The following is a 14,428-nucleotide window of genomic DNA, read 5'->3' as shown; positions in this document are numbered from 1 at the left end:
TAATGTGGTCTGGAAAAGAATTAACGAGTCAAAACAATTTAAAATAATTTATTTTCAAAATCTCTTTACAGTTTACACTGTACAGTATGCACTTGATTGTGCAGGGCATACACACGCCATGCCTTCCGCACTAGGGAAACACCTCAAATGGTTGCCGACTTGATCAGGCAATGGAATGAATGTCTTTCATTCCTCTCTTAAACTGCAGGCCTTTTTAGTTTCAATTACAAATGTAATGACCTACAAACAGGAAAGATGGATATTCCATTGCCCTGATTTTAGCTGACATGTAGGGTAGTTACATATACATGGCAGGTTCTCAAGGTAAAACTGACATATTTCTATGTAAAATGTCATCTGGTATTTTCCAGCTTACAGTTCATCCTCATCCGTGAGTAATGTAAATGAAAACGGGAAGAACTTGTAACCATCTCCCTCATAAAATTTGTTCTGGTACTCTACCCAGTGAAGTCTCAAAGCATGTAAGAAAGCACTTGGACTTTCCATTAACAGTAACACACCAACAGTTGCACAGATAAAAACAAAAATGCCAATAATAAGAACAATAGTGTTATTATACCTGCATCAGTCACAAACATACAGGGTTAATGCATCAAATAACCTTAATAGCCAACCATTTACATTGACACAACTAAACAACTTACCCCCAGGCCAGAAGCAGAACTTTGTCATAGAAAACACTGGACAACTCCGAATGAGCTAGGCTGAACAAGACCAAAAACCAAAGAAAGAATCAAAATGAAAGGGTATGATGCATTTAGAGATGCACGGTTTTATAATAAAAGGTTGTGCTAACAAGTGTCTAAAATATTGAGGAACATCAACTATATACTGAATGCTTCTCATTAGTAATTACTTAAAAAATAAGTGTTTAAAATGCAAGTTCATAGGATTTCAAAGCCCACGGGATCTTATTCAAAGTTCTTGGGGACATGCTAGGTGCACCCAGCAACATTGCTGGTGCACCCAGCAATTAGGTGAATGGGTAAAATTGTCCTTGCATTAAAAAAATAATTTCTTCTTCCGGAAGAAAGTTCTTCCGGAAGAACAATTTGTGTTCTACCGGAAGAACCTTTTTCCAGAAGAACCTTCTTCCGAAAAGTTTCCAGAAGAAGGTTCTTCCGGTAGAACAATTTATTCTTCCGAAAGAAGGTTTTTCCGGATGAACAATTTGTTCTACCGGAAGAACCTTCTTCCGGATAAGTTACCGGAAGAACTTCTTCCGGTAACTTCTCCAGAAGAAGGTTTTTCTGATAGAATAAATTGTTCTACCGGAAGAACCTTCTTCCGAAAGAAGGAATTATTTTTTTAATACAAGGACAATTTTGTCCATTCACCTAATTGCTGGGTGCACCAACAATGTTGCTGGGTGCACCTAGCATGTCCCAAGTTCTTGCCATCCACCAATTGCAAGTTTATCAAAAAGCCTAAATTGTATTCCTAACAATGCCATCACCTATTTGAAGGGGGGAAACAGGAAGCCCATATCAATGTTAATTTTGTTTTCATTACCAAAAACAAAAATTCAGAGAGTCGCATCAAACGCTTTCAACTGAGGGCCCACAAACGTAGAGACGATGCCGTGTTAGAAACAGCTCCAAGCACAAATTCTATTGTATGTATAAGTTGGTGCACAAAAACCTCGCTGAAGTCAAACTCGTCATGGTCATGGGCAATACTTTGTGATTCTGATTCAAGAGTGTCATCGGTGCCGCAGAGCAAATCGTAAGATTGGCCTTGATGCCTCTGAGGAAGCATGGTGATAAATAATAGAATGGGATTTAGTTAAAATGAAAAAAAATCAAAATAATAGTTGAGTTTACTTCTTGATGTTGCTTCTTCAGGAGAAAGGGCTTTGGTAGTAGCATCCATGGCACAGCAACAACTGCCAACAGTAGTAACACGAGCTAACATCAATGAAACAGTGGACAGTTCAGATGTGGCATCTGTTCAGTGTTATTAGAAAAATGTATCCAAATCAAATTTGAAATTTCTTACTTGAAGGAGCTTTTGACCAACGAAAAGCTGGTTTTCACCCAAATCATCAGTTGGGCTTAGGAACGTGTATATCATCAGATGATACAGGTCAGCCTGCGACCCAGTGCTCCATTTTATAATTATGAGGAGTGAAAGATAGCCAAACAAGCTGTTTAAGAATATTATCTGGGGAACGAACTGGTACCTGAGGCCTCATCGGAAAACCAATTAATGAACACCATACACCATACACCACGTTCATTAAACTGAAGTTGTTTTTTGCTATTACCAGATATTTATGTTGTTTTTGAAGTATTTTGCATTAAAGTAACTCATTATGATTCCAAGGTTCATCTGGGATACCCCCAGCAGAATTGACATCTTCATCTTCAAAGAATTAAGAAATGGCAGTTCACTCCGAGTACCATGGCATTTAGGATCCACGCCAAATGGATAAGTGCTACGCACTTTTATGAAACCTGTTGTAGAAGCATCCCTGTAATAATAAATATTGCACACACATATAATTTAAGTCAATTCAATTAATAGAAAAGAAGACTAATCCTGTTGAATACATTCTACTAATAGCCACCTACATGAAGGATCACGACATCCATAGGCAGATGGTCCAAATAGTTCAAATGGAACAGAGAAGAACTCATTCTATATCAACCCGGTATAGATTGAGAAGAGGGCCATCATCATAATAATATAGCGTCCGCCGAATGCCATTTCCATTATGTCTCCAAGTTTCTGCTGTTATTAACAACATTAAACAAAACTGACACTTGCTTAAAAATAATATAGAAGGGAACATTCAGATTCAATACAAATACCCCATGATCATGAGTTAAGTACCTGACTAGCAAATTTTCTCTCTCTGATCATTAAATACAAAGCCGCCAGTAATAAGCATATGCCATGCCCCCAGTCACCAAACATTACGGCAAAAAGGAATGGAAACGTGACAACTGTGTATACACCGGGATTTGCTTCCTGGTACTTGGCGATTCTGTCAAGTAGTAGCGATTATTTGAGTTTCAGACAGATTATCAATAAATCAAGAAGCAACTAAACGAAAACATATAAAATCCACTAGTACAAGTTGTACCACAATATTAGACTTTGATTATGTGATAATTGCGGCCTAAACACTTCAACGATATTAGATATTATTAGATTGAACTAACCGAAAACATATATTCTAAATTTCATATAATTCACATGTCTTCACTCTAAACTCTGTAGGATTGAAAACCTATATTTAGGGATGAATTGACTACAAGAATAGATACACTCACACCAGTGCCCAGCTTTTCTGAAAGTATATTACTTTAAATTTAAGATACATCATTGGAGTAGGAAATAATGTTGGGTTAATTTGATGGTTTTATATAGCTGTCAACATATCCTGAAAATAGAAAGACAGCATACATTATTTTTTTTATGTGGACCAATGAAAATAAACTCAATATAGTCACCAACAAATCAATAATTTAGAGCCACATGAGATCCATCTAGTGGAAAGTAAAGAGGAATTGAGATCTGATCGAGAATAAAAAAGGATGGAAAAAACTAAAGAAGTGTCAAACTGTCAAAGGAAAAAACCAAGTGGAGGTAGAGATGGGTAGCATGTCTGAGACAGAAGGAATAGAGTAGTTAACGGGATTGGTAAATTATTATTTTTTTGCTTTTTACAATACAACAGTTAAAGGGCTATTTTTTACTTATTTAACAACATAAATACACTTAAAAAATTTGGAAGTGATTATGGTCCGGTTGGTCGCCCTCTCCGTCCACCACTATACATAGTGGGCCCAAAAAAAAACATATACACAAGTAGTGGAAAAAATAAATCATACAGCATTGGAAAAGGGTGAAAAAAAATACAATTACATCTTTTAAACTTGACCAGACTAGCAAAGAATATTTAAAATTCTTATATCTTTTGATTAACATGAGAAGAAGTTCAAGAGCTAAGGACTGTACTAGACACATCTTTTTTTTCCTTTCAAAAATACAAAATAAACATTCCTGATAACCAGGTACAACACAAGTTAATAGAAAGTGCCTTCACTTTTCTATATTTATTCTCAGCTATAACAGAATAAACAAACAAATGAAAGGGAATGCATTTTGAAATGCACATGCTGAGGTCTACGTAAATTACCCATAGGCATCAACAATTTCTTGGAAAGAAGAAGTGAATTTGTTTGTGCAAAAATAGGTAGGTGGTGATTCCGTTGTCTCTAAAACCTGGAATATCGCCACAACTTGAGAACTGCAGTCCATAGTTGCCCGCTGCAATACTTTGTGAATCTGTCAAGTATTGAATCAAATTAATTAGCTATACCAGCCAGTAAAAACTGCATTACATGAAGGTTTATGCACAATGTATCAGAAATTAAATTCATAGTTCAAGGACGAACCTGACTTGTTGCAAAAACAGGACACCAACCTTCTGCAAGGAGACATTTCTTCGTCACATTAATGCTAAGCATATTTAGAGTATGATAAATGGATTATTCCTACTTCAACTATCAGTTAAAATTGAAGAAAGGAAATGTTAGCATTGTAATGAAAATTAATTGCAGAAGCTTAGCAGCAAAACTGAAAACAGAAACATCAATCAAATAGTCTATGCATGTCTTTTAGCAATTATACTTAGAAAATACTAGATCTAAAATTAAACAAACCAGAAGCCTCCACTGCCCATGGTGATATCCAATTGTCTGCAATAGAGTGCTCCGGTGAATCAACGCTGCATCAATGGTAGCCTTCAATTCTGAAATTCTTCCAGAAACCTATCAAGTTCATGCAATAATTATTTCCTGTACCTTATCCGGTATCAGTCTATGAAGAACTCTACTATGGGTAAAGTACGTCAACTACTGTGGGGAAGTTGAAAGAAATTCACTTCATAAATCCAGATTCTCGTATATGGTGAATATCTTTTCCAAACAATGGGATTCATTCATTGTATTTATAATCATTTCAATTAAGTTAGTCAACTTTATCCTACTAAGTGGTTTTATATTTAAAATCATCAATTTTTAGACAGAAAATAAAAAACAAAATTTCGACAAATAAACAACATGACTTATCAATATCATTGAGATTTGACAAAGTTATACATAGGTTATTGAAGAACAAAAAACACTTTCCTCCTTAGAAATGCTTTTTATCCCCATTATAATCCTGTCCCAAGTATTGTTTATGATAATTTTTTCATAGAAGTTTTTTTTATTCCTTTGATTATTTTACCAAACATATCAATTTTAAAAAAATCCCCTTAGAAATTCTTTTTCCACCAAAATAATCCCATCCAAACATGCAAGGGCACTTTAGGAAAAAATGGTTCACTTAAGTCATTGTATAGACACTATTGAACTTGGATAAGAAAAATAAAAACAAAAAAAATTAACAATTAACAACTAAACAACAAGGATGATCAAGATCACTGAAATTTACAAGTTTTACCTACCCTTTTGAAGAAAAACAAGACAGATGTTACCAGAAAAACATAACGGAAAGATAACTACCAAAAGTTACAAAAAAGTTAAAGATGTAAAACATTCATCTGAAATACCCAAACTACATATTAAATATGCAGCTCTTATTAATATTAGACAAGAAATTCTCAAGATGCAGCAATCTGAAGCATTTAGTTAATGCTTAACAACAACTGAAAGCTAAGCAGAAACCTAAAAGAAGAAATTACGTATACCTCTCTTATCGTCTGAAATTGTTTACTCGAGTCATTTGAGAAAGCATAACGATTTGCTCCAAAAGCATCACATATTTTCAGAATTTTACTTTTAACTCTTTCTCCGGAATAAAAGACAACAAATACGTTTTTATGAACCTGTAAAAAGGGAGGCAATGACTTTATGAACCAAAAAAGACTAAGAAAGTAGAAGTAACTAGTAGCAATAGAAGAGTAAATTTCCAGAATAAAAAAATAATTTAACATAGAAATTTGTCAAAGTAGCATTGTCATTCATCTCTATAAGTTCACAGTTTTTAAAATAAAAGGAGGAACTGTAATGATGTAGTGCTCAAACTACATATCTAAATTTCTGCAACGGTTTAAAAAAAAAATAAGAATTTAAAGTAACCATCTCTCCTGACAAAGGATCAAGAACAGGATGTTCAATCACACCCTGTTTGAGAAACAGATTTCCCCTAGCAGCACGAAATATAATTCTTTCGAAAGGAATTGATTTTTCCCTATGAACAAGTCCACCAATAAACCCCAGCTTAATTTGCTTTGTTGTCGTCTCCTCCTGAACATAAATTTACTAAGCGTCATCTACAGGAGAAATAGAACAAAACTGTAAAGTAATAAACAGAAACTACAAAGATGCAACTTATACTTGTTCCAATAATAATGGACTGTCAATAGACCCTTCAACAGTTGTCTGAAATTCAAGCTCTTTCTGGTGAGCTACAGCCTTATTTTTTGCTGAAGAGAAAAGCTCACCAACCTGAAATGATATATCAGAAAAGGAATTACCACTTTGACTGCAGTTTTCTTATCCAACCAAGGAGAGAAAAGAAAAGACCAAGCTATGATCAGATACATGCCACAAGCCCAAGAATAAGTTTGATTCTGTACTAACAGTATGCGTAAGCAAGACGTCTACAGAAATAAATCATAATAATATAGCAAAACTTAAATGCTTATACACTTTTATTTATATACAAGCAAGATGAACAGTTAACCTAAGTGTCAGAAGTGATTATGGCATTAGTGCAAAGGAGAACTTAGCAAACATACCTTCTCTAGAACAAGCTTATACTCTAATAGCTCATTGTAAGTGTGCTGCAACTTCTCATTATTTGCATTAATCTCGAGGAGCTCAGCTTCAAGTTCTTCAAGTTTAACCTAACCATGAAGAAAATTTTCTTTACATGATACTGCGTTCTTGAACAGAAGAATGGGTGATAGTTTTCAGAGCATGCAACAACCTCCAAATGTTCCAGATCAAAATGATCGTCTCTTGTTGACCACATTGAGGGAGATACACCTGCTTTCGTCATTTGTTCCTTAAACAACCGTAGCCTACGTGCCATTTCCCCACATCTTTTAATCTAGAAGATAAAATGATAAGTTTTCCAATTCAGTAAATCAATACTATAAAATGTGACATATCAGTGTTAGTATATGATGGTACGAATTTTTTGAACCGCTCAAAATACAAGGAGTACCAAAATATGCGATATTTTTTTAGCAACATTCACAATTCAATGTTGCATGAAAAAACAAAACTATTCCTGGAGCTCAAAGTTTCTAAAGAGACAAAAATACTATTTGTCACTGAGCCTCACCAATACCTCTGGCACAAAAAAGAGAAAGAGCGAGACAGAGAACAGTCTCATTGTAACTCCCATTCAGATGTTCTAACATCAAATCTGTAGTTAAAATTGATTTTAGCGCATGTCCAATTTGTTCAACAATTCAAAATTAATTCTATTAAAATCAATTTTACCCTGTTTTAATTTTAATTTAATACAAATAAGTCCTAAGGTCACCAAGTTATATTTACTTCTTTTTTTTATTACAGAACCTAGTTATATTTACTTGAAGGAATTCTTTCATGTGCCTAAGATACCAATAAAAGAAATCAAATTCTCAGCATAGGTTCACCATAACAGAGCATTGAACATCTAAAACATGTTGAGATCAAAATAAAAACAGATCTATAATTTCGGTTGTGTTTTCAACAAAATATGAATCGTAAAAATTGGTCACAGTAAATTGAAAAATTAAAAATCTCGATAAGGCCATGCACGTAATGCAGGGAAACCAAGTTATTGCGCAAGTTATTCAGATCTTATGGCATTATTAGAGAGTTCCAATTCTTCAAGAACCCGCTAAATGCATGGGGGCACAGGTTTTATTTAAAAAAAAAATCAATGTAAAGTATAAATGGAAGCGCAGATAGAGATTTGATAGGCACCTAAGAAGCATAAGTTCGCTGGAATGGACTTTTATCTGCATTGAGCTGGTGAATCGATTTTATCAATGTAAGAAATAAATAACATTGAGTTGGATGAAGGCATCAAAACACCATTGAAAAAAGTGAAACAGAGCATGGTAAAAGAATCTAAAACGAGAACAATGAGAATTGAAAAGGAGTCGCACATCTTTGAATTGAATGGGGCCGAGATCGCCAAGGTAAGAAATGGATCGATGAGCTCCGACCGTAGCAGATTCATCGTGGGAAGAAAACGACCTTCATTCACCATCAGGAATTCCAAAATGCATAACTAAGATGGAATGATTGAATATATGTGAGGCAAATGCTCTTGTTCTATAGAAAAAAACTCAAAAGAAAAAATCGTTTACAATTATCTTACCAAATCATATCTTTGCCGCTACTTCCAACCCGCGGTTTAAAATGCTTTTTTTTCGTCCTAAAGCTCGCGCGCACGAGTAAGTAAATAAATAAATATTCCCTCAGGTCTTAATAAGAAAGGATTCTATTGTTTTGTTACTAATTACAAGAAATATGTATTCACTTTAAACTATGTTGTTGGTTAATCTTTTTTTTATATCCTCAATTCATTACCAAAGATATTCATTCTTCGTGTAAGGGCATGTATTTATTGATTGACCTGTTAACAACACATTTATGTTCATTGGTGGAGAAAACATTAATCCTTGAATGATATGTATGTGATTAAATATTATCATTACTTGTATGAGTACTCTTTACATAAGATTCAAAATTTTGATACTATTAAATAATTCAACTGACTTATCTACTTGTTTTTTATGAATTATTCTTTCTGCTGCGAATTATAAGATCCTTCAATTAATTGTTCCTTAAAAAAATAGTTAATTTAATTAATCATATTAAATTTGTTAATTATTTTTATTTTTATTTTTATTTTTTTTATTTTTATTCACTTAATTATTTCTCATTAATGTTTGAAGAAAAAATAATTAAATAAGAGTACATAAGAAAAATAATAATTAATACATCTAAAATTAAAAAATAATCTTATAAAAAGGTATAAATACATTTTTGAAAAATATTTTATAATTAGAAATGGATAGAGTAGTTGTAACAGTAGTCCATTGGTTTTTCTTTTAAAAAAATAAATGAATAAATAAATAAATAAATAAAATAAGATGAAGTTATTAGAACTCTCACTATAAAGGAACTTTTTAATTTATTATTAGTTTATAACCATTATTAAAGAAAGTATTTATGTAAGGTAGAGGGTGTTTTAAATTTTTTAATTAATTCTGCATGGTTTTTTTCTTTTATTATTAGTTTATATTTATGTAAGGTAGAGGGTGTCAAGTAGTTATTTGTTTCTTATAAAATATTAAGAGGAAGTAGTTAAAAATAGCAATAACAAGAACCACTAATGTGAGCCTAATGATGTGGGTTCGAATCTAACTATAACCATTATTAAAAAAAACTGACATTAGATGATATTGTGATAGTTGACTGACATATATATTACCATGGTACTCATGGGTTATCAATTGTGATACTACAAAATCAAAAAATATGTATTTAAGTTATGTTAATATATGTGTCAAACAACACACAATCATTCCCTGCCACATTAATAAACAATATTAAATATCTAACAAACGATAAATAAAGAAATCATAAGTGCATAATTGATATCGGAAGGACCTAATTCAAATAATTATAACCTAAAGGATCGAAATCGCACAATTATAAAACCTAAAAAGCAAATGTGCAAATAAAATTTGAGATTTTAGGATTGTTTTTGTATAATGGCATAAAAACAAATATAGATATAAGATATGGATATATCAAATCAATATTAAAAACTCACCGTTAATGTAAGAAAAATACAAAATTTTAAAAGTGACATTTAATATTTTAAAATTAATTTATTTCCAAAGTAATTAATATAAATTATAAATAATTTTTATTATTCAACATTTTTATTAAGGAAATAAATCATCATAACCTATTTTTATATGTTACATCCTCTTTGTTTTATCATACGTCAACACCTTCAAATGGATTGCACAATTCAAAAATGTCTAAAAACAACCTCCACCAAAGATTAGAAAAAAAAAAGTTCTGTTAAGATTAAAGCAACTTGTAGGCTGACTTGATAATATAATTAATACGAGAGTTGTATTCCTTTCAACTTTTGTGTACGTTTGGATTTTAGATGGGAGAGTTTAAATTTTTTATTTATTTTTAAAGCAACATTTTTTTTTTTCAAATTGTTATATAAAATATTAGACGAGATGTTATATGAATAACAAAACCATTTATGAAAAACACCTTAGTAATCTCGCAATCACTCATTATAAACACGTTAACATGACTAAAATCTTAATTCTCACAAATATACAAATTTAATTTTGACAGTGTTAATGAAAAGTACATTTATTCAATTAGATGCAATCATGCATATGACAACATCATGAGAGACTTAAAATTAAATGGGCTGCAAGGCCCTTTAGCTTCTTAGTCTCGATTGGAGATCGACTAATATTTTGATTTATCAAAAGTTTCACGTTGCTAATAAACGAAGTTCAATGATAATTTATAAATATCTTTCCCTTAACCTACTAAAGTGTCTTTTAAAGCCAGAATTGTGAGACCTGTGCAAGTTAAAGTAGACAATATTTTATATGTGATGACTCTTTTATTTTATTTTTTCATATATATATATATATATGTGTGTGTGTGATGACTCTAACAGTAGACAAGAAGTCAGAACAAGTATTATTTAGAATAATATATATTATATCTTTTGTAAATATTTCTACTATTTTATAAAGAAAGTATTTCGTTTACTGCATTTTATAAAAAAAATGTTCTCCATCCGTTGTCTTTTAAGTGTGATCTAGAATTTTGCACATAACAAATAAATAAAAACCAATTTTGTTAAAAAAATCTAAAAATTAAAAAGAAACGGAGGAGGGAGTATTAGAAAAAAAACATATTTAACATCTAAAAAATATAAAATACATTCAATATTTATTATAAAATAAAATTTTATAGAGAGATTTAAAAATACTCTATTACTTATAGTTTGAACTATTTGAATGATACAATGAAGTTTATTAAGTCCAGAGAAGTACATCTAAATAAAGTTCTATATATATCTGTATTTGTGAATAATTATTTAAGATTCATAAGATGTCATTGCCGAATTAACTGTCCTATTTTAGTATTGGCGCGTACATTTAATTAATATTAGTATTCCTATATGGCACGAGGGAAGTTAATTTCATGTTGACAATTGTAAGACATGCATGGTATCAAGCATCAAATAATTGTGGACAACAAGACAGGGCCAGGCCAGCATTATATTTACATTTTTTTGTTAGTTATTCAGAAGTTTTCCAAGTGGCACAAATTTTGTCTGGGCAATGAATATCCCAACTAATGCACGGATATTAAATATTAATTAATAACACACTTTTTAATAACATCCTTATTATTCCAAGCAGGGGCATAAGTAAGGATAAAGTTTCTCTGAAAAAAAAAGGTAGGATAAAGTTATTTTATTTAAAAATATATTTTAAAACCATTTAAAAAGTTTTTTCAGTCTCATAAGTTAACTTATTTAATTAAGTTATTATTAGTATTATAATCATGATGTATCATTATCATAATAATATTATTAAGTAAACTTTAATTATAATATTTTAAGATTATATATTTATTGGTTTTTTTATAAGTTATCTTTTGACCTAGTACATATCATTTAAGGACATAGTTAATTTAAAATTATTATTTTTACTTGTTTAAAATGTATAGTAGTCCAAATGACTTCAGCAGGATTGACGCCGTTCATAAAGAATACTTGTAGTTTTTAAACAAAAATTAAACCATTTTTATTACTAAATTCAACCATAAAACACTTGGAACAAATGACTCTGTTAACACTAATTCTTAAGCTGGTTTTAAATAGCCAAAAAGACAATGTTATTAAGAAAGAAAGTATTTTTTTTTATCGGCCGAATAAAATATTATAGAAACCGGTACCGGAGGTACCAAAACATACAAAAAAATCATACTTGGTCCATAAGAGAAAAAAATAGTGATTAAGGAAACTCCTTTGGACACCCAGTATGTTTATCGATACATCCGACAGTTATAGGCATTTTGGATTATAAATAATATATTCTTTTTTTTCATTTCTATAGAGCCTTTTTGTTTTTGTAAAAAATCTCACTTCGTAACTGAAATTTGTTTTTACCTTTAGTTGGTGCATGTTTGTTGTCGTTGATGGTGCACTTGTTTTGTTGAGGATATACGATGAAGTTTGGTGGTTGTTTAGTATATTTTAAATAATATTATCAAATCAATATTTATAAAATTGTTAAAACTATTGCTAACATATAAAAAAATTAATTTCTATAACATGTTAAAAAATAAATAAAAATAAAATTTATTTATAAAAAAAAATTCATACAAATTGATGATCCGTATAAGTCAAATAAATTAATTATATTTAAAAAAAAACTCATATGGATTAATGATCCGCATGGATCATCAATCCGTATGAGTTTTTTTTTAAATAACTAAAAATTTAAAAAAACTTATACGGATTGATGATCCATATGGATTGCCTCATACAGATCAACAATTCGTATGACTTTTTTTAATAATTAAAAAATTAAAAAAAAGAAACTCATATCTACTTTGATTTGCTTAACATTAACACTAAAGAATCTAGTATTACAAAAAAGAAAAAGAAAAAGAAAAAAAGGCAAGCAATGCATGGTATGAAAGCATGTCACTTTATTGGAAGCATGCATAAAAAACATTTTGATAATTAACGTGACGATATTTATTACTGTTGAAAATAATCCAAGTCTCACATCGACTAAAAATAATCTCACATTAGAATATATAAGTGAAGGACAACCCTCACCTCTTGAGCTAATTTTTGGATTGAGTTAGATCTCTTAAAATCAATTGACATTAAGTGAAGTTATCCAACACGAATATGAGTAGTCACACCGGAAGCAAAGACGAGGTCTCAACAATAGAGTCTGGCTTAGATTATTTCCAACAATTACTATTCCCTTTCCCGGCTTCTTCAACTACTTCATTGGAGCCAAAAAAATATTAAGATACCCCAAAATGAATGTCCGAATTGCGTGCATGCATAAATTCGGGAAAGCAAGCCGTTGCTAGCATGGAACTATGTACTCCGGACACAGGATTTGATCATCTCATGAAAAAGAAACGATACAATTCTATATCACACACACACACTTGGCATTTACTAACATATTAAAAAAATACAACTGTATAATCATTAAGCCCTACACTTGTTTCTTTGAAGAAAAAAAGAAGAAAAGAAACGTGTTTTTGTATATGCATTAAAATTTTATGAGCGAATTACAAAGTTGCGTTTCGTTAGAAGCAGCACTATTCCAGTATTCCTTCTAAGTGAACGTGAATTTAGGGTTAGGAGAATGGAAAAACAAATACACTGACAGTAATTAGAAAGGTGAGTTTCTTCCCTTTTTTTTCTTAAAAAAGATTGTGTAAGAGTTTGTTGAAAAAAATAAAAATAAAATTATGCAGTAAAAACAACTGTTGTATTTTGGACATAATATTTTCCTGACATTTGAATAATGGATTTGTAATCAATGCAACATCATTCCATCTTACTTTATTTGTGCATGAGTGGCGTGTGCGTTGCCCTTATCAGACTAATTCTCAGGCTTTGAGTGATTTTATTACGTGATGCTTCAGAGCATGATCAGCTAACTCAGCCAAAACTTGACGTTTTATATACAATTCTTTTAGCAAAACTGGAGTATTTAACGGTTTTATAGGCAACTTTTGTTTTGTTTTCTTCTCTCTCTTTCTTTTCTATAGATGCATGTGGCCAACAGAAGTGACTAGACTTTGAGCTACAATTATAGATTTAACTCTTTTTTTCTTTTCCCTGTCTGGATGTTCCTCCAAAAAGCATGAAATTCAGTCAACTCGATAGATCTTACTATAATCATGGAGATTGTCAATGAAATCTTAGCAGAAACATAACATTTTAAAGTTGATTTTCCCTATATATATGGATGAAGGGAGAATTAAAAGGGTAGGCGCAACCATGCAACTTTATCTTAATCACTTTCTCTACAAACATAATCAACACTGGTAAAAAGGATCAATGAATTGGAAGTTGGAAGGGGAACATGACAAAGAAAAATTAAGAGGTTATTATAAACACAAAACGAAAGCGTAGATGAAAGAGACGGGTATGTCTCAATCAAGTGAAGGCTCTGTAGCACATGTTATGGGCCAGTTATTACAAAACTAGGGAAATTTTCTCTCGAGTTTCTGATTCTTCCTTGTGCACTAAAACAAGCAGTCTATTAAAGTATCATTAGCCCTATCATATCGTATGTACCTTGACCTATATCATTGGGCACAGTACACACTTATATGCA

General features: G+C 31.3%; 1 protein-coding gene and 1 long non-coding RNA gene across 6 annotated transcripts; both read right to left on the bottom strand.

Moving 5' to 3' along the window:
• Nucleotides 1-20: 20 nt before the first annotated feature.
• LOC121172613 (uncharacterized) lies at nucleotides 21-3,005 on the bottom strand. Of its 4 annotated transcripts, none has more exons than XR_005891073.1 (8): nucleotides 2,857-3,005; nucleotides 2,595-2,754; nucleotides 2,288-2,494; nucleotides 2,020-2,203; nucleotides 1,845-1,906; nucleotides 1,478-1,767; nucleotides 666-725; nucleotides 21-580 (listed from the first exon to the last, which is right to left on the bottom strand). It is a non-coding gene; the product is annotated as an uncharacterized lncRNA (long non-coding RNA). The 4 variants fall into 4 exon arrangements; XR_005891070.1 differs by having other exon boundaries at nucleotides 1,534-1,767; nucleotides 2,595-2,751; XR_005891071.1 differs by having other exon boundaries at nucleotides 2,595-3,005.
• A 1,194-nt stretch (nucleotides 3,006-4,199) lies between these two features.
• LOC100787574 (V-type proton ATPase subunit a2) lies at nucleotides 4,200-8,448 on the bottom strand. Of its 2 annotated transcripts, XM_041014762.1 has the most exons (10): nucleotides 8,362-8,448; nucleotides 8,147-8,271; nucleotides 7,962-8,006; nucleotides 6,970-7,092; nucleotides 6,779-6,886; nucleotides 6,375-6,485; nucleotides 6,117-6,284; nucleotides 5,726-5,863; nucleotides 4,428-4,802; nucleotides 4,200-4,317 (listed from the first exon to the last, which is right to left on the bottom strand). In XM_041014762.1, exons 4-9 carry the CDS (start codon nucleotides 7,072-7,074, stop codon nucleotides 4,650-4,652), a joined length of 783 nt encoding a protein of 260 aa, XP_040870696.1. In that variant the 5' UTR covers nucleotides 7,075-7,092; nucleotides 7,962-8,006; nucleotides 8,147-8,271; nucleotides 8,362-8,448; the 3' UTR covers nucleotides 4,200-4,317; nucleotides 4,428-4,649. The 2 variants fall into 2 exon arrangements, with proteins under 2 accessions (XP_040870696.1, XP_040870697.1); XM_041014763.1 differs by lacking the exons at nucleotides 4,200-4,317; nucleotides 4,428-4,802 and having other exon boundaries at nucleotides 5,741-5,863; nucleotides 6,161-6,284.
• Nucleotides 8,449-14,428: the final 5,980 nt, after the last annotated feature.

This window comes from Glycine max, chromosome 4 (assembly GCF_000004515.6).
Source record: "Glycine max cultivar Williams 82 chromosome 4, Glycine_max_v4.0, whole genome shotgun sequence".
Classification (NCBI taxonomy): domain Eukaryota; kingdom Viridiplantae; phylum Streptophyta; class Magnoliopsida; order Fabales; family Fabaceae; genus Glycine; species Glycine max.
The sequence above is the reverse complement of the archived record's forward strand: the minus strand, read 5'-3'. Positions and strand labels throughout refer to the sequence as shown.